General features: G+C 39.6%; 1 protein-coding gene across 2 annotated transcripts in view; it reads left to right on the top strand.

Moving 5' to 3' along the window:
* Nucleotides 1-7,303: 7,303 nt before the first annotated feature.
* The window catches only part of VAMP4 (vesicle associated membrane protein 4), a 28,784-nt gene continuing 15,595 nt past the window's right edge, over nucleotides 7,304-20,492 (top strand). Inside the window, exons 1-4 of one of the 2 annotated variants that reach the window (XM_069545659.1) lie at nucleotides 7,304-7,698; nucleotides 10,464-10,580; nucleotides 16,206-16,252; nucleotides 19,527-19,577. In XM_069545659.1, coding sequence (XP_069401760.1) covers nucleotides 10,515-10,580; nucleotides 16,206-16,252; nucleotides 19,527-19,577 — 164 coding nt within the window. In that variant the 5' untranslated portion in view covers nucleotides 7,304-7,698; nucleotides 10,464-10,514. The remainder of the gene's footprint in view (nucleotides 7,699-10,463; nucleotides 10,581-16,205; nucleotides 16,253-19,526; nucleotides 19,578-20,492) is intronic. The other variant, XM_069545660.1, reaches the window with a different exon arrangement.

The raw sequence follows: 20,492 nt of genomic DNA, 5'->3' as shown, positions 1-20,492 counted from the left end.
AGAATGAAATCAGACCCTATTCTCACCATATACAAAAATAACATTTACATCTTTAATCCATTTTGAGTTAAGACCTAAAACTACAAAGCTCCTGGAGGAAGACATAGGAGGAAAATTTCATGACATTGGATTTGGCAATGACTTCTTGGATATGACACCAAAAACACAGGCAACAGAAGCAAATATGTACAAAATGGACTACATCAGACTCCTGTGCATCAAAGGAAATAAGAGTGAAAAGGCAACCTATTGGGGGGACAGGGACTTGCAAGTCATATGTCTGATAAGAGGATTAATATGCTGGCCACTCCTAACACTTGCTCTGTTCCGGGTTCCCAGCCATGCTGACCTTGCTGAATGATCATGCCCAGTACATACCCTTTCACCTGGCCTCAGGCAGCCAGAGCCCTCCAGGCCCATAAAGCTCAGGCCAGTTCCCAACCACCTGCATAATCCCAAGGGTAAAGGGGGCCCACCACCTGAAAACCCTTCTGATGTGGCAGATTTAAACTAGTGACACTCAGTCCTCATTTGGACGTGCTGCCTGATGGAGTCCAGCAAACATAGTTCCCAGTGTGTCCTATTGGAGGATACTCTGGCTAGCCTGCCCAGCCACACCTGCTAAGACCAGATTCCTCTAGCTCTACCTTCAAGGGGAATATGCATATTTGTGTAGGTTAGGGTTTGGAATTAGGCAGATGACTTGTATCCTTAAGAGCCCACTCCATTGACCTGCATCTCCTAACACCTGCCTTGTTCCAGATTCCTGGCTGTCACTGAGTTGGTTGTATGGAACTCCACCTGGCCCCTAGCTCAGTCAAAGCACCTTGCCTGAAAGGTTCTATTCCCATTCAGATTTGAACAGCCAATAACAAAACCTATAGTGAGAGTGAAACAGCACAGCTTTAATCAGTGGGCAGATAATGGAGAGGCAGGAAGCTAAATCAGAAATCAACTTCTCAGCTCAACTTGGGTTGAGACACCACATTTATGGTGGGTCAAAGTAAAAGAGATGGAATTGAGTAAAGAGAGGGAGGACTTGTCAAAAAAAAAAAAAGAGAGAGAGGGAAGACTATTTATGACTCATCTGAGAACAGGAGTGTGGTTTGCTCAGAATTGGAACAACATTCCATTCTAGTCCTTGTGTGGATTCTTCCAGGGCTTCCAGGTCTGTGGTGCTCTATCTGGCCAGTCCTGGATGCTGAAAGTTCAGCTTCTCTGTACGCCAGTATCGAATTAAATCTCTGAGACAGGGTTATGAGTGAAGTAGAAAAGGATAGCTTTATTACTTTGCCAGGGAAAGGGAGCCACAGCAGACTACCGCCCTCAAAACTCTGGGTCCAAACTTGGAGAAAACGGTGAGAAGTTTTATAGTAACTGCTCAAAGAGGACGTGGTCAGCTCAGGGACATTCTTCTGATGGGTTGCTGCTAAGTCACTTTAGTCGTGTTTGACTCTGTGTGACCCGATAGATGCCTGCCTACCAGGCTCCCCCGTCCCTGGGATTCTCCAGGCAAGAACACTGGAGTGGGTTGCCATTTCCTTCTCCAATGCATAAAAGTGAAAAGTGAAAGGGAAGTCGCTCAGTCATGCCCGACTCTTAGCAACCCCATGGACTGTAGCCTACCAGGCTCCTCCATCCATGGGATTTTCCAGGCAAGAGTACTGGAGTGGGGTGCCATTGCCTTCTCCGGTGGGTTGGTGGTGAGTTAAGTAGGAGCATCATCAGCCTTCAGGTCCAACTGGCCTGGGGTCTACATGCTTGTGGACAGCATACCATCATTAATTGTAAACTTCTCCCACCGGGAGGGGTTTTCAGTATCTGCAGTATAGCTCAAAGATATTGTGTATATCCCTTGACATGGAAAGAGGACTTGCCCCAGGGATGTTCTTGACAGTTTGTCCAAGGTCTCTCATCCCCTCCCTTCCCTAATTAACAACTGCTTGAATCTGCCCCCACTGGAACTCAGGGAAGGTCCGGAAGGCTGAACGAAGGCTGTTTCCTGTAATCCAAAAAACAGGGGACACATAAAGGCCTTCTGCCCAAGAGCCCCACAGGGCCCTGCTCAGTATCATCCCCACCACCTGAATAGCCTCCAAGGTGGAAGAAGCCCACGCCCTAAAGATCATTATGAGGTGGCAGCCTTAAACTGGTGAATCAGCCCCCATTTGGACTTGGTACCTGATGGGTTTCAGGCCTCTCTAGCAACCAGAGCTCCCAGGTGTCTCTTGATTGAATGATACTCTAGCCAGTCCGCCCAGTCCTTCCCTCCCAAGGCAGCAGTCACCTGGAAATCTGTCTTCTGAGAGAATATCCCAATTGGGTAGATTAGGGCTTGGGATTAGTTATATGCCTTGATTCCTAAAATGCTGCTCACATTGACCTGTCTCTCCAGACCCTTGCCCTCTTCCAGATCCCTGGCCACCTTGAGCTTCCCCTCATGTAACTGTGCAACAGGCACCTTTTCATCAGGGATTGGGCAGCCTGGGCCCTCACAAGTATTGCTGAGGAGGTGGAGAATTTGGAACCCTGTGCACTGTTGGTGGGAATGTAAATTGGTGCAGCCACTATGGAAAACAGTATGGAGGTTCCTCAAAAAAGAAAAAAAAATTATAGAATTACCATATGATCCAGGTATCCCACTTCTGGTTTAAATAACGGAGAGCAAGATCTCCAAATGATCTTTGCACACGCATGTTCACAGCTGCACTATTCACAGTAGCCAAGAGGTGGAGAAACCCAAACATCCAGATGGATGAATGGATAAAGAAAATGTGGTATATTATATACACTTTTTTAAAAAGTATTAGTGTTTTTAGAAAAAGGAACTCTAATATGTGCTACAACATGGATGAACTTTCAGGATATTGTATTAACTGAAATAAGCCAGTCACAAAAAGACAAACATCGTTATTATTACACTTATATGAGTTATCTAAAGTAGTCAAAATGCACAGAAATAAAGTCAAGTTTTCACTGCCAGGGGTTTGGGAGAGGGGAAACTGGGGAGTTGTTCAATGGGTGCAGTTTGAGTTTTACATGAAATATTTCTAGAGATCTGTTGTACAATAAAGTAAATGTAGTTAACACTACAGAACTATACAGTATAAAATAGTTAAGATGATGATTATATCATGCATTTTCTACCACAATTTAAAAATTGTTTTTAAAAATGCCAAATTTTCCTGCCTAATAATCTTTGCTCCTGCTATTCTCTCAGCCTGGAATACTCTTTCTCTTGCTTTATGCATGACTGGTTTCTCTCATACTTGCGGTTTCAGTTTAAATGTTACCCACTCTCTTGACAACCCTAACTTTTAAAATAGGTCTCCTTCATTCTCAGCCACTTATTCTTTTCAAAACAAGTGTTCTTTTACATTACGGTTATGTAATTATGTAATTTATTTCTGCTTGTCTTTCCTGCTATATTATTAAGTCTGAAGACAGCAACTGTGTCTGTATTTAAACCACTGCACCTAGTTTAACAACAGAGACAACAGATGTTCACTATACTTTTTCGGAATGAAAAATGAGTTACAAATGAGTCTATGTAAACTGGGAATAATAACATTTGCCCCATGGGGTTGCATGATAATTGGGTGCATAATGTATATGGCATAGGGCCTAATACTTAATAAGAATTCAGCCTGTATTTTCAGGGAAGGATATTTTTATTGTACTAGACTCCAAGATTCTCAGGAATGGTGCAAGGACTTTGGGCAAGGCAGATCTATGAGCATGTTAATAAGAAGTATTCTAATTAGGAGGGGCAACATTCTGTGCCTAGGTGTATAAGAGCAGAAACAATTGTTTATTCTTTGCTCAGAAACTTTTCTGTACCCAGTGCCATCCACTCTGCAGGAGAAGATGAAATACTTAAAGCATAAGTTCCAAACTGGGGGACCCTTGATGACCCATGGATAGAATTCAGGGGTGTGTGAATTTGGATAGGAAAGAAATTACATTTTTATTTTCAGTAACCTCTTAACAGAAATTAATTTCTTCAACTATATAGCTCAGTTGGTAAAGAATCCACCTGCAATGCAGGAAATCCCGGTTCAATTCCTGGGTCGGGAAGATCCTCTGGAGAAGCGATAGGCTATTCACTCCAGTATTCTGGCCTGGAGAATTTCATGGACTGTATAGTCCATGGGGTTGCAAAGAGTTGGACATGACTGAGTGACTTTCACTTTCAACTATAAATGGAGCCCCTTAAAACCACTCAGTAGTCCTAGTGACTGTTTCACCAATAGAAATCACTAAGATTTTCATATCACATTACAATCAGATATCCTGAAATACTGTTTATGCTCATTACTAATTCAAAACAATGGTAGATGTTAGTCCTGACACTAGATTTTTTAAAATTTGAGTTAATAAGTATGTATCTTTGCATATCACAAATTTTGCTTTTAAAATGTTTTGTAACATTATAAATTTCCTTCCTTTGTAATTCTGTATATTTTATTCTGAGGCATTTATAAATATGATTTTATTAATAATAAGGGGTCCCTATTCACAAGATTGCCAAGGTTTTTGGCTTATGTGTATATACAGTGCCTTTCATTTAATAGGTCTTTGAATGATTCTTCATGGTCATGAGAATTTTTCCTTCTGGCACTGCCTTAAATCTATAATAACATAAATAAACGAGAGGCCAACTTGATCTCTAGAGAAAACTTGACTATTTTTAAAAATTGGTATGGAAAGATTTCTTTCACTTTAACTTTTCATCCTCTGAAGAAAGTTTGAAATGTATCTATTTGAGGTATTTTGATGGTATAATTTCATTCCTTCTAAATAACTGCTCAGATGCCACTTGTGACATAGCACCTAAAGCAAGGAACTATGATAAAGGAACCCTCGTGATTTCTGATGTCAGTGAAGTGTGACTGTGACTCTGAGACCAACTTCATGGATTGTTACAGGCTTTGAAATGAGCGTGAGCAGAGTATGTGATATTTTCTTTGCTGAAAAAAAGATTAAAAATTAAAAACATAAAACCATTCAGAAGTCTAATAAAGGAAAATAGGAATGATAAATGTGTATATATTATGCACAAAAAGGTTTAGATACAGCCTATACATGTATATATAGAGAGAAAAATGTAGAGTAAAAAGAGACCCTACTTGTCTTTCTACCAACTCTGTAATATGTGGCAGAAGGGGAGCTGACCCAAGAATTTCTGACTAAACAATGCTGACTGAATGTGCCTTCACTGTCTAAAGAAACCAGAATCTTCTCATTCTGGCTCACCCCCCTTCACCCCCCTCTCCCATCTCCCCTCGTCAGAGTCTGTAAGTAATGAGTTTTAAGTACCTGCCTGTATGTGAGAGGCATAAGAAATTCTTCCTTTTGGAAACCCCTCCTTCCCATTTTCTTGTGTAGTCATGGCAAGTAAACTTATCTCTTTATAGTAGTGTAAGAGTGGTTTGGATATAATTCTACTTTCAGGCCTGATGGAGTAAACTGAGACACACCAATTCTCTAAAAATAAATGGAAAAGCCAGATAAATACAAACAGCATCTCTATAAAGCAATCCAAGAGCTGCTAGAGCATTGAGGCTGGAGGAGCCAAGATTCCGAGGGGGATCTGCAAAATGGAGAGCTTTTTCCTTGGCCAGGTGGAGGTGCTTGCTGATTCTGGGTAGAAGGCTGAGCACCTGGGCTTTGCCTGGGTCAAGGGTCATCAATGGGGGGGGGGGGGGCAAAAGAAAAAAAACAGTTATATTTTGGGTTCTCACAGGACTGAAGAGACAAAACTGAAATCTTGGAGAGCCAGGATTTCAGAAAGAAGGAAGGAAGGAAGAACTGAGGGACCCTGATGGTTTCCCCTCAAAATTTTGCTGAATTAGGAAGCTGTAATACTTGGTATAGGAAGTTAGGATGAGAAAATCACTGTTTTTCAGTTTTCTGCTTAGCCTCTTTACCTACCCAGCAGAGATGAGAGTCACAGCACCAAAATCCAAGAAAAAAAATACACAATAGAAACCGGCCCACAGGTAATTCATGTATTAGATTAACAGACAAGGACTTTGATTCAAATATTCAAAAATAGAACTTCCCTGGTGGTCCAGGGGTTAAGACTCCATGTTTGTAATGCAGGTGGGTATGGGCTCAATCCATGGTTGGAGAACTAAGATCCCACATGCTGCACAGTAGAGCCACTCCCCTAAAAAATTTACTCCAAAATGACAAAAAGATAAAAGGGGATCCGAATTTATTTTTAATGGAAATTCTGGAACCAAAAAATACAATCACTGAAATCGAGAGCAGTCTGGGAAATCAAGGGCAGGTAGAACTACGTCTGCGCACACAGATACTGACATTGGCTCAGGACGTGACTCAGTTGCATCTCTGGAGCTCGGTCTCAGTGCTGGAATCCTAAAATCTAGTGCAGACTCAAAGGGTTTGTGCACACAAGAAGGAAACAAAAACAACTCTTCACAGAGCGGAAGGAGCGGGTGGGATGAACTGAGAGAGTAGCAGTAACATATACATACTACCATGTGTAAAAACATAGCTAGTGGGAAACTGCTATATATAACACAGGGAGCCCAGCCCCCAGTGCTCAGTGACAACCAAGGTATCTTTCACTTAGTGTTTGTTTGGCTTAAATATGCACTAAATCAAAACACTATTCAACAAAGAACCTAAAAATATTTCGTAAAAATGACATGTAGAAAAAAATTGATAGAAAAAAACCATTAAGAACAATCCAGCTGGGGAGTATCTGGGAGGAATGGATAATAAACAAGACATAACAAAAACAATGCTGGAACCGTTATGGATTACTATGCCCAGGCACTATCGGCTTAAATAAACCACTAACCCGGGGGGAGAGGAGGTGGGCAGAGTCAAGAGAACAGGAGAATGGATGTGCAAGGTTGATTTCCCACGATAAGGCTCCGGTGCCTGCGTGGTGTCTGGACCCAGGCATTTTAGGTTAGAACTCTACAGCATGCTTACTGGGGAGAGAACACTGAGTCCTACCTAGACTCAAAAATCTGTCCACCGAGCTGGGCAACCTCAAGGAAATCTCTTTGTAAGAGAGATTCCTAAAGTCTAAAATAGGGAGACGAGATTAGTAACCCTGACGATCTATACGTCTAACTCTGATGTTATAAACAAGGGATCACACAGATCTCCTTCCTTCAGAAAAGGCCAGTCCTCAGGCTTCGAGCCGTCCCGGTTTTTCGGCAAATCTGCATTAGCTCGGGGGATGGACCCCGCACAAAGCGCCGCCTCATCAACGCCTCATCAACCCCAGTCTCGAGCAGGCCTTCAGCGCCCAGCGCTGAGTGACTTCTCAGTCCTTCCTCCACCTCCCCGGGACGCCCGACCTCGGCTGGGACCCGGGAACCCGCGACTGTGTTTCCTCCCTGAACAGACAAAATCACCTGGGGCATCCAGGCCTAAGCTTCGCGTCCGCGGCGGCCTCCAAGAGGAGAGCTGAGGGGGATAATCGACTCCCTCGACGATCTCCGTGGGCTGGACCCGCCCCCTCAGCCTGGAGCCAGGCTGCGGAGGGCCGATCGGCTCGATGAGCGGGGGCGCAGCTGCGGCTGAGCGGCCGACGCCGGGTCCGCGCCCACTGTCTCCCCCTCCCTGCTCTCTTCTTCCGATTCCCACTCCTTCCCCCGCCCGTCCAGCGCCGTCCGCCCGGGAGAGTTGACGGGCGCTCCCCGGGAGACTCAGGTACGGCCGTCCTCCTGGGCCCGACGGGAGGGGCGGATGTGCGGAGGAAGGAAACGGAGACGGCGTCCGTGCCTCGCCGCCCCCAACGTCCGCGTCGGGCTGAGGGGCTGGCCTCGGGGGTCGCCGAGTGGGGAAAGGCTGGGGTCGGAGGGGCGGGTTACCCTGAGGAAGAATGATCAAGACCTGGGTGTGCAAACAGGGGCGGTTAAGGGGGAGAAGAATAGGAATTGTAGGGTGCTCTGGGGAGATGGGAGGACAACAGCGGCGGGGATAGGGAAGACGAGAAGAGTGGGAGGCAGCCCGGAATGTGAGTGCGTATCTTGGGGTAAAAAGGACTAGAGTCTGGAGCAGATGGCGGGGGACGTGACCCGGTGCGACTGATGCGGGGGGCGGGTGAACGGGGCTGCTCGCTGGAGGGATGAATTTGTTTCTTTATTCAAAGACTGGGGAGAGAGCGCGCCAATCCCGTTGCATTTATAATGACCGGAAGGGTAAGGTGAATCATTAACACTTTGACAGCTTTTGTGAAGAGCATCTTCAGGCGGTGTCCATCCAAGTCACTTATTTCCGTGAAACTGCACCAACCAAGATTGCTGATGAGAGTTGAGGAAGAGGAGTCAGAAAGGGAACGGAGGCTGGGAAAAGGGAGCCCTCTATACAGATTTCAAGCTTTTTCTAAAATGAAATACTAGGGGTTTTGGTGTGCTTGTTGTTTGCGTAAAGCAAAAAAGAAGCCAACATTTACTAAACAACAGGTTAGAAGTATATTACGTACTGCCTCTTCAAAAAATACAGGAAATTGTGAACGTATGATGATGGCATAAGAAGCTTATGGTGATGTGACAGAAAAATGTATTGGTGATGTTGAAATACATCACTGAAGGTTCTGTTGTTTACATACATACCTAGACACAAACACCTGAATTTATATGTATTTTGGGCAGGAGAGATATAGGGAGAATATATATAAGTCTAATTTCTGAGCATGGTTTATTTCTGCTAGTCGTCTGGTGCAAATATCATTTGCCCTGTCGTTCATCAAGTGCAGAATAATCTGCCTGCTGCTTTGTTGATGCCTTTTATGTTTGTCAGTCACTGATTTCTTGCCTTCATGAAGCTGATTCTTGGATTATGGACCCTGAATTTGGGTTTGCTCATCGTTAAACTTGTAGTTTTACTGTACGTTTCACAAAGATGTTATGTAAGTCTGCCTGCTATTTGTTTTTGGATGTTGAAGCAGCCCTTTTGTAAGGTTTAAAATATAAATAAAATACAGGTATAATTAAAAGCTCGAGTCCTTTGGTTGCTTCTTTTGTCATCTGTTTCTCCATACTTTCTGTAACATTCTGCATGAATGAATTATTCAGAAATCGAAGTATGAGGAATAAAATGGGTCAGATGCTGGATGTGCGTGACAGAAATATTGTAGAATGAAGAACTGTAGAGCTGTTACTTAGGTAGCAAGTACTTGGTTTTTGTTACAAGTGATTAAGTTTCTGGTTTGGAAAATTATTTCTTATCAAAGAAGAGTGTTTATATCAATTTGTTTGGATGGGAAGTCAACTTAAAATTTTACTTTATCTTTTATGAAACTGGACTCTGGGCTTGTTTTTTTCTTTTTTAAGTGAATGATTAACCACCAAATTGATGCCTAATTATGCTTAAAGATCTTAGAGGTGGTTTTGTGCAAAGGGAAAGAGCTGATCGGTTGTTACAGGGAAATGGTCTTTATAGAACAGAATTGTGTAACCTGATAGCTTATTGAGTAAATACTAAAATTGATCATGCACAGTCATTAATAATTTAGGCCTATGTTTCTGCTATTTCAATCAGTAGAGTGACTAATGCTGTTACTTATCTTTTACCAAGCCTTAGTTTTCTCTTGGTTTCTTGGTGCTTACTTCAAAGAAGTGCTGTAAAGAATAAAAAAAAATGTGTGTAAGTTACTGAGCACAGTGCCTAACACATAGTAAAATATTCAGTACACCTTAGCTGTTCTCATTATTCATCCATCTTCTTGTCCAAGATACTGACAACTTCTGTTTGCATATGTCAGCTTTTTCTCAAGAAAATTTTGAATATGATGCATATTCAAGCATGTTCCTGGAAAAACTCAATGCAAATAAGCAGTTTAAAAACAGACTTTCTATAGCAAACAGAAAACCTGACTTTGTTTAACCCAGCGCTTAGCAAACATATCCCTTTCCTTGGAGCACCTGGTGTTATGCATTGGAACAGGGCATTATAATTTACAGAATGTTTTTGCATGTATGTATTAATCTGATATGACCATCCCAACTCCATGCAGAAGCCTAGAAATCACTATTATACAGATGAGGAAATGGAATCATTGTTGATGCAACTCACTAAAAGTGAGTGAGAGAATTTGAAGTGTTTTCTGTCTTCTGACTCCAAATTAAAATCTTTAAGCATTTGATGTCTCACTTGCAAGGGGACAACCTCCTGTTTTACCCTCCTCTCCTGTGGAGTCTTCTGTTTCATTTTATAAAAATGTTGTCACTGATTTTCTCCACATGTTCTCTAAAAGTTGCCTCCATTTTTCTCAGGGTTTTAACTATTTTTTGTGTACTGAGTCCTCGCATGGAGGGAGGCCAGGGTCACTTGTGTGGAGACCCTGTGAGAGAGAGCAGTGAAAGTCAGAGAAGTGGAGGGGGCCCCATCACATCAGGCCTTGTGTGCTGTTTTTACTACTTTAGCTTGCACCCCTAAGTTTCAAATCTGATGAAATTTATTTTCTCTTTAAGGTGGTAAAGATTTATCCTGCTGGGAAGTAGAAGAGTACCTCATTAAAAAAGATGCCTCCCAAGTTCAAGCGCCACCTAAATGATGATGATGTCACAGGTTCTGTGAAAAGTGAAAGGGTAAGTTCAGAATCTTAATCTTGAAAAAGGAAAGATTAAAAATTTGTTTTACTTTGTAAATAATTTTAGAAAAATCTAATGTTTATGGCTATATTTGAATCCTATATGTTTTCTTCACAGAAAACATTAAAAAATATATGTTACTTAGATTGGGACTCAGCCAAATTCTGTTTCTATTAGTGACCACATTTTGTTCCCAGTTTCTTTCTAGTCTTTCAAGGGGAATTTCGTATAAATACACAATATCTTCTTTCGGACTCTGGAGCCAAATGTGGTTGGAATTCCTCAGAATTTTTCAGATTTTACAGAGGTAGTTAGTGCACATTTTAAAAGAGTCTTTTGGGGGAGTCTAGAGCAGCACCTCCGAACATACTAATGTTTCTCAGTGAAATGTCTGGTTATTCTAAGTATATACACAAATTAGCTAACATCAATTCAGGTCAGCTTTTCCTCCAAGTGAGTTTTGACTGCAAAACTTACAAAATCTCTTGGTTTTCAAAACTTTTTAGGTTTTGGAATTGCAGATAAAGAATTCTGGTCCTGCAGTTGCCTCAGAGCCAGAATAGCTTTTATATAATGTTCAATTTCTTGTTTATTTTGGAATATTCTATGTAGAGTTGTATAAATCTAGAAATTATGCAGCATTTTGGAAGACAACATTGATATGAATATTGTAGATAGCTTTCTTTTAGAATAAGTAATCAATAAGGATTTATTGAGGGAAGAAATTAGAGCTGTTGTTTTTCATTCATCCACCTGAAGCCCTCCCTCGCTTCCTATCTTCCTATCATTCCTTTATTTGCTGATTCATGCAACAGATAAATATTGCTACCCATTATATGCTAGGCATCATGCTAAAAACTGGAGGGCATGGTCCCTCCTCTACTTGACTTCATTTTACACACTCCTTTTTCGCACAGAGCTTCTGTCCAGCATGTTACGATATAGAGGTATCTTGAAGTATAGTATAGGAATCATTTGTCATCCCTTTATTCTCTTTCTGCAGTTTTTGTTTTTGTTTTTCTTGAAGCAGGATAGAATCCACCAGTAGACAAATCGCTTAGTAAACTTTTTTTTTTTTTTTTTGCTTAGTAAACTTTTAAAATCAACTTTATGTATATACTCAACAATATAAGATACGCAGTCTCACTCAGTTCTACTTCAAAGAATGGCACTTCCTTTCTACATTGTTGGTTGACTACTACCACAATTTGCTATAAAAATAGAATATTAGATACCAGAATTGAACAAAATTGGCTGTTTAAATAGAGTCCTCCTTTTGAATGTTTATCAAATCATGACATTTGATAACTGGTTCTAAGAATTTATAAATCACTTTTATAAAATTTTTAAACTTTTGTTTCTCTTTTCTATTACACTTTTTTGATAATAGCTTTATTGAGACATAATTCACATGCCATACAATTCACTCATTAAAAGTATACAATTCAGTGGATTTTAGTAATTAATATTTAGTACAGAATTATGTAATCATCACCACAGTCAACTTTCATCATTCCAGAAAGAAACTGTACTTTTTAGCAATCAACCCCTGTTCTCCTCATCCCTGCAACCCTAGGCAACCATAGATCTATAGCTTTGTCTGTTCTGGATATTTTATATAGATGGGAGCATACACTATGTTGTCTTTTGTAAATGGCTTCCTAGCATGATATTGTCTAAGTTCATCCATGTTGTAGTATGTATCAGTACTTCATTCTTTTTTATTGCTGAATAATATTCCAATATATGAATGTCCCACACTTTATTCATTCATCAGTTAATGAGCATTGGGGCTCATTTACATTTTTTTGGCCATTATGAAGAATACTACTGCTATGAACATTAACATACAAGTTTTGTTTTCATTTCATTACACATATTTTCATTTCTCTGGGGTAAATATCTAGGAGTAGAATTACTTGGTACTACAGTAACTCTGTGTGCAGCCTTTTGAAGAACTGCCAAACTGTTTTTCAGAATGGCTGCACAGTTTTTACATTCCCACCCAGGAATACGTAAGAGTTCTGATTTCTCCACATTTCTCCTCACCACCAATCTCTCCTCACCAACACTTGTCATTATCTGCCTAGTGGGTGTGAAATGCTATCTTATTGTATTATGTAACCCTTTTTGTGATAATGTATACTTAGCACTTGTGTTTGTTCCATGGATAAGTGTAAAAACATTGGTTTTCATTGTGTTTCTCATTGGGCAACTATAATTAACACTGTATCTTTAATATACAGGGCAAATAAGCTGTGTTATGAATGTAATGATTGTCTGTTACTTATTAGCTACAATAGCATTCTAGAAATATTTGTTGAAAGAAGTCACTAATGTATCTTCCTAAATATTATTAACTTTGAACATCTTTTTATGTGGTCATTGGCCATTTCTTTTCTGTTAGGAATTATCTATTTCTCTCCTTTGATGATTTTTCTGTCTTGTGTCTTTTTCTTACTGGTTTGTCAGAGATCTTTATTTAATAGAGATAATCAGACCCTTTAGTCTGAAAGTATATTGCAGATTTCTTTCCCAGCCTGTTACTTTTTGTTAGAATTTGCTAGTATATCTTCTCCATCTCTCTCTTTTTTCCATTCTTTATTTGACATTTATTTTAGGTCAGTTTCTTATAAATAGATAATGGCTGGAATTTTTTTGAACTTCAAATATAGTTTTTACTTTTAATAGGAGCATTCAGACCGTTCATATTTATTGTGATAACTAATTTACTTGGATATTTTCTGCACTAGCTGGTCCCTCTGCTGGCAGTGAATGTGCTTCACCTTAATCTCTGGTTGGCTCTTTGATATTGTTTGGATCTGAGCCTAAATTTCACTTTTTGAGAATGATTTTCTTTGACAGCCTAATCTCATTTAGTCACCCTGTCACTTTTTATCCCATCACTGTTTTAATTCTCTGCATAACTTTTATCACCATCAGATATTTTTCTATAAGAGCTCAGACCTTATCTGTCTTGTTCAAAGCTGGTGCTTGGTCCTTAGAACAGTGCCTGGTACACAGAAGATGCTCAAACATATTTGTTAAATAAATATTGAGCAATCCTCTTTTCATTTTTCTTGCTCATTGTGTATTATTTATAATGATATATAGAGATAATGATATTCATGATGTTACTTTTATTTATTTTTTGGCTGTACTGGGTCTTTGTTGAAGCTCATGGTCTCTTTGTTGTGGCACGTGGGCTTTCTCTTCAAGAAACAAGGGCTTCACCTTGAGATGCATGGACTTAGTTGCCCCACAGTGTGTGGGATCTAACTTGGACCAGAGAGCAAACCTGCGTCCCCTGCATTAGCAGGCAGATTGTTAACCACTGGACCACCAGGGAAGTCCTGCATTATATTTCTTAGGTTTTCCCAAGTTTCCCTAACTTCTTTTGCTAAGCTGATTATTTTTCCTTACTTTTCCCCTACCCGCAGGACCACTAGACAGTTAAAAAATTTCTTCCCTTTCTCCCTTTTTCCTTCTCTCTCTTTTACTAACTTTGCATGTTAACGTGTGCGTGCTAAGTTGCTTCAGTTGTATCTGACTCTTTGCAACCCCATGGACTGTAGCCCACCAGGCTCCTCTGTCCATGGAATTTTCCAGGCAAGAATACTAGAGTGGGCTGCCATTTCCTTCTCTAGGGGATCTTCCCATCCCAGGGATTGAACCCATCTCTCCTGCATTGGCAGGCTCTTTACCAATAGCACCACATGGGAAACCCATACATGTTAGCAATAATGTTTAAATTTGTGTTTTCTGTCAACATGCTGAGAACTATGCCCCTCTGGACTACTTTTCATTCCAGGCCTCTTCCCCTTTCCTCCACTTCTCTCTCCACCAAGATGAGCATGTCACTTTGCTGTTACTTCCTCACTTTACTCTCCTCTTCCTGCTTTTGGGTTTTGTTAGAAAAGTTTGAGATTCTTTAAAGTTTTTCTTTATATTACATGTTTTCTTTTTCAATAGCTGTGCATTATAATTCATAATCACATTATCATCTTCCCTTTAGATTTGACCACACATTTTATTAGACCTGCTGAGTATATCAATCTCCATTTTAAGATCTTTGTTGTGATTGAATTTTCTTCTTAGCCAGTGTAATTCCTTGGGTAACTTCCTCAGAAAAGGTACATGGGTGGTGTATTTGCTTCCTATGGGTGCTGTAACAAATTATCACAAATTTAAAACAACACAAACTTATTATCTTATAGTTTTAGTGACCAGAAGTCCAAAGTGGATCTTACTGGGCTACAATCAAGGCACTGACAGAACCGTGTTCCTTCAGGAGTCTAGGAAAGAGGTGGTTTTCTTTCTTTTCCCCAGCTTTTAGAGGCTGTCTGCCCTGTGTGGCTCATGCCCCTTCCTATATCTTAAAATCCAGCTGTGTAGCATCTTCCAGTGCCCCCCGCCTCTTTCACTTCTGCCTCCTTGTCTCTTTTTTGGAAAGTTTGTTTACTTTTATCTGTTTATTTGTTTTTAGCTGTGCTGAGTCTTTGTTGCTGCATGTGAGCTTTCTCTAGTTGCAGCAAGTGGGACTTCTCTTTTTGAGGAGCACAGGCTCTAGAATGCACGGGCTTCAGTAGTTGCAGCATGTGGGCTCAGTAGTTGAAGCTCATGGGCTCTAGAGCATGGGTTCAGTAATTGTGACACATGGGCTTAGTTTACTCAGGGGCATGTAGAATCCTCCCAGACCAGGGATCCAATCCTTGTCTCTTGCATTGGCCACTGAGCCACCAGGGAAGTCCCTGCCTCTCTCTTTTTTAAGAACTCTTTGATGACTGGGCTCACGTGATTAATCCATATTGACCTTCCCACCTCAGGATCCTTGGTTTCATTGCTTCTGCAAAGTCCCTTTTATCATGAAGGGAACATAGTTAAGGTTTCCGTGATTAGCATGTAGACATCTGTGGGGAGGCAATATTCTACCTACAAGGTATATACTGTTGGAGGTCTTGTATGCCGAAAAGTTTTCGTTTTTGCTCTTCTTTAGCCTCCTTTTGAAATTTTATATCTTCGCCTTTGGGGGAGGAGGTAAGAAATTCCTCATTTTAAGAAAAATGATTGTATCTTATAAGGTAAAAATATGAAGTTGTTTTTGTTTGGAAGTTCAAATATGTGTCGAGGGCTATTCGTGGGCTGAGTCACTATTAGGTGCCAGTTGTTAAGCCTTGTCTCTGAGCTCCAAAACCTACCTTATATACTCCTCTCTCTGATGCTGGAGTTGGACTCTGCAACTGCAGTACATTTCTCCTTTGCCTCCTGACTCCTTCTTAGGTTCTGTAAATAGATAGAAACTGGAAGGCAGAGGGAGGAGAAAGGACTTGCTCCTTCCTGATTGCCTGCATTCCTTACTCCCACGCCAGCTTCAGTGACCTCTCTCTACCTTGTGGTCAGTCAGTCAGAGGATTCTGTGTTATAAGCATTTTCTTAGAAAGTCTGCACTGCGGTTCCATATCTTTTAGCTTCTGGTGAAGCACATGTAATTATCCTTCCCTCTGTCTGGAAGCTTGGAGTTAAGAAATTTCACCAGGATAGAACTTGTTTCACTGCTCTGTCCCTAACAGTTTGTAAGCCCCTGGGAATCTGAAAACTCAAGTCTTTTTCTTTTTTTGACAGAGAAATCTTTTAGAAGATGATTCAGACGAAGAAGAGGACTTTTTTCTGTAAGTTATTTTTGTTTGTTTTACAGCTTTATTGAGGTGTAACTGACATACAGTAAAATACATATAAAGTGTACAATATGCATTTTGACATATCCATTGTATGCCTGTGAAATCATCAGAAAAATCAAATAATGAACATTGCCATCACCTCAAAAGTTTCCTCAAACCTCTTGGTAATCTGTCACTTTTCCAGTCCGCCGACAGCCAGTAGTCTGCTTGCTATCACTGTTCTTTGTATTGTCTATATTTTTTTGGTAAGTCGAATCATACAGTATGCGTCTTTATTTATTTTTCTTTTTACTGACTTCATTCACTCTGCACAATTATTTTGAGATTCACCCTTGAGGTCACATGTATTAGTAGTTTGACCCATGCTGTCCTATGTGTCAATAGTTAGTCTCTTTTAATTTTGGGTAGTTGTCCATTGTATGAACATTTACCCATTCACTTCTTGATGAATATTTGGGGTGTTTCTAGTTTTTAGCTATTATAAATAAAATTGCTGTAAACATTTGTGTACAGGTTTTATGTGGACTTATGCTTTCATTTCTCTTGGGTAAATACTTAGGATGGTAAGTATGTTTACTTAACATACATTAAATTTATGTTTAAATGGCTGGTATATGTTTACAGCTGTTTCCCAAAGTGGTGTGTACCACTTTATGTTCCCACCAGCATTGTATGGAAGTTCTGGTTGTTCCAAATCCTCATCACCACTGTGTATGGTCAGTCTTTTAATTTTAGCCACTCTTGTTGGTGTATAGTGGTATCCCGTTATGGTTTTTATTTGCATTTCCCTAACTACAGATTATGCTAAACAACTTCTTTTGTGCGTGTTTACCATTCTCATGTTTTCTTTCATGATGTATGTGTTAAAATCTTTTGCCCAATTCTAAGTTTGTCTTATTAAGTTGTAGGAGCTTTTTTTTACATATGTTTTACAAGTTCTTCATCAGATAAATGTTTTTACAAATATTTACCCCTAGTCTATAATTTAATCTTTTCATTTTCCTAACTATCTTTTGAAGAGCAGAGTTTTAATCAGTTTATTAAATTTTTCTTTTATTGTTTTTGCTTATTCCAAACCCAAAGATTCTAAGATTTTTTTTCTTTGATTTCTTTCAGAAGTTTTAACATTTTGGCTTTTACATTTAGGTCTATAATCTGTTGTACATTAATTTTTTATATATGGTTGAAGTAAAGGGACCAGGGGGCATATGGCCATTTGTGCCACCACCATTTGATGAAAAGATTATCTTTTCCCCATTGAATTGCCCTGATGCTCTGTCACAATTAATTAACTTGATCCATCCTTTGCAGTTATAATTAGAAAGGGCCTAAGTTTTAATTGCACAGACAGGAAGGATGACATACTGTTGCAGGAGTTTTCTCTGAAGGTTGATGTAGCACGGTAAGTCTGGGAGGAAGCATTTACCTCCCTCTGCTGTAATGTTGTGGAGATTTTTGTAAAGACTTTCCCCCCACCCCCAATAAAAAACACTTTATAAAAGTAATTGACAGTCATGAGGCAATGGACAAAAAGAGCCTATAGGATGGAAGGCAAATCCAATAAGAGGAGATAGTACCATTTTTGGCAGGAAGGTCAGATGAAGTGGGAAGAATATTTCCTATAGGTAACAAAATTTCAAGAGTCGAAAAGCTAATTGCTAACAGTGCCAATTACAGTGAGAAGCCTTAGACTACAGCAATAGCTACCTGTGAACAAAGGACTCATTATTGAAAAGAAGGTCAGATGCTTTGGCCACATAAGTGATTACCTGAATGTAAGCAAGAAACAAACTTTTCAGGCCAACTCTGTACACTGGAGATTTACTCCCAAATAATGCTGTACAACTTCCAAAGGGCCTGATGACAAAACCGGCACACTTATTCAGAATCAACGCCTGTACACTGTGGTTCTGTCTGTGTATTGAAAGGGAGACAAATAAAATTCCAAAATAATTTTTAAAGATTATTCAACACTACATTCATAGCAGGATTATTCATAATTGCCAAAAGGTATAAGTAACCCAAGTGTCTGTCAATGGATAGATGGATAAAATATTGTATGTACATACAATGGAATAGTTCAGTACTCAGTCTTAAAAAGGAAATTCTGAAACACGCTACAAATGAATGAACCTTGAAGACATTATGCTAAGTGAAGGAAGCTGGTCATAAGGATACATTTCACATGATTCTTCTTACCTGAGACACCTAGAGTAGTCAGATTCATAAGAGACACAAGGTAGGATGGAGGTTGCCAAGGGCTGGGAGTAGGGGGAAATGGTAAATTAATGTTTAATTGGTCAGAACCTATTCTTTGAGTTTTGTGGTTTATACCTTGTTTTCTATCATCAGAAGAAGGAAAATTACTTAAAATATCCAAAAATTTTTATTTCCAGTGTATTAAAATGGATTGGTTTAAATGATACAACACTTGATTATAATGGAGAGAGAATTTGAGAAATGTTAATATTTTCATAGACTCCATTTCCCTTTAGTTATGTTAATAAGTTTAAGATAAGTAATCAAAAAACATAACTTTAAAGAACTTAGTGTTTTGAATGGCTTTTTCTCTATATTCATCCCTGAAAATTAGCATTTCATTAGAGCCTAAATTCAAGGTAATTGGACTTACAGTGTTCTATGTGCTTAGTTGCTCAGTCATGTCCAACTCTGTGCAGGCTTATGGACTGTAGCCCCCCAGGCTCCTCTGTCCATGGAGATTCTCCAGGCAAAAATACTGGAGTGGGTTGCCATGCCCTCCTCCAGGGGATCCTCCCCACCCAGGAATCGAACCCAAGTCTCCCACATTGCAGGTGGATTCTTTACTGTCTGAGTCACCAGGGAAACCCAAGAATACTGGAGTGGGTAGCCTGTCCCTTTCCCAGGGGATCTTCCTGATCCAAGAATGAAACCGGGGTCTCCTGCATTGCAGGAGGATTTTATAATTGATCATAAAGTTATTCATAATCCCTAGCACTTTGGTTGTGGTATTTCAAAGTTTAATGATTAGAATATCTGTGTGTAACTAAGAATTATATTGAAACTGATAACATTCAGAAGAACTGGGTTGTGACAGCCTGTACTAAGTACCAATGAAGTACAGATATGATTATGTATTGTTAAGTTCTATCAATACTAGTAAAATCTGGTTCCTTATGATGAATGATCCATGTTTAGAATTCAATATGTGTGTATTTTCTGCTTTGGTGTTTGTTTTAATGCTCTCCTTATTAATTGTATTTGGTGTTTTTTGGGTTTTTTTCAGAAGAGGACCATCTGGACCAAGATTTGGACCTAGAAATGATAAAATTAAGCAGTAAGTTTGTGAGATACTTATTTGTTTAAATGATTATCATATTTGTACCTGGACCAGGGGTTGGCAGACTATAACCTATGGGCCAAATCTAGTTTTTATAAAGTTTTATTGAAACAGCCATTCCTGTTATCTTAGTTGCTTTCAAACTATAATGACAGATTTCAGTAGTAGTGACAAGAGACTTTATGATCCACAAAATCTAAAAACTCTATTCTGTCTTATCTTTTACAGAAAAAAATTTGCTGAGCCTTGATGTAAACTGATATTCTAGGTTGTAAAAACCCAGTCTTTTTTTTTTTTTTTCCACAGAGCAACCTCTTAATTATAGCTAAGGAAATGCAGTTCCTGGCTGTTGATTTTGATTACTATATATCAAATTCATTTATTTAGTATAATCTCAAGGTCTATTTTGCTTTTAAATCTTATAACATGATTCCCATTTTCAGCATGACAATAAAAGCAACATAATAGATTTAGTTTTCTGAATTAAAGTATCTTTATATACTTCCAGAATTTATTCATATCTATTGCTTATCCTAATGACTTAGCAGCGGCAGCAACCCATTTATTGATCTAAGGGTTTGTTTTTTTTAATAATTTCATTTATTTTTGCTTGTGCTGGGTCTTTGTTGCTCCGTGGACTTTTCTGTAGCTGTGGTGAGCAGGGGCTGCTCTAGTTTGATATGCAGGTTTCTCATCATGGTGGCTTCTCTCGAGGTGCATGGGTTTAGTTGCTCCGAGGCATGTGGGATCTTCCCAGATCAGGGATAAAACCCATGTCTCCTGCACTGGCAGGTGAATTCTTTACCAGTAAGACACCAGGGAAGCCCTGATCTAAGTTTTATGGCTCATTAATTTTCAGTTTAAAGCTTTTCTGTGTATATTATTGGTGGTAGATGGTGGGTAATGCTATAG

The sequence above is a fragment of the Ovis canadensis genome, chromosome 12 (genome assembly GCF_042477335.2).
Source record: "Ovis canadensis isolate MfBH-ARS-UI-01 breed Bighorn chromosome 12, ARS-UI_OviCan_v2, whole genome shotgun sequence".
Taxonomy (NCBI): Eukaryota; Metazoa; Chordata; class Mammalia; order Artiodactyla; family Bovidae; genus Ovis; species Ovis canadensis.
The sequence above is the reverse complement of the archived record's forward strand: the minus strand, read 5'-3'. Positions and strand labels throughout refer to the sequence as shown.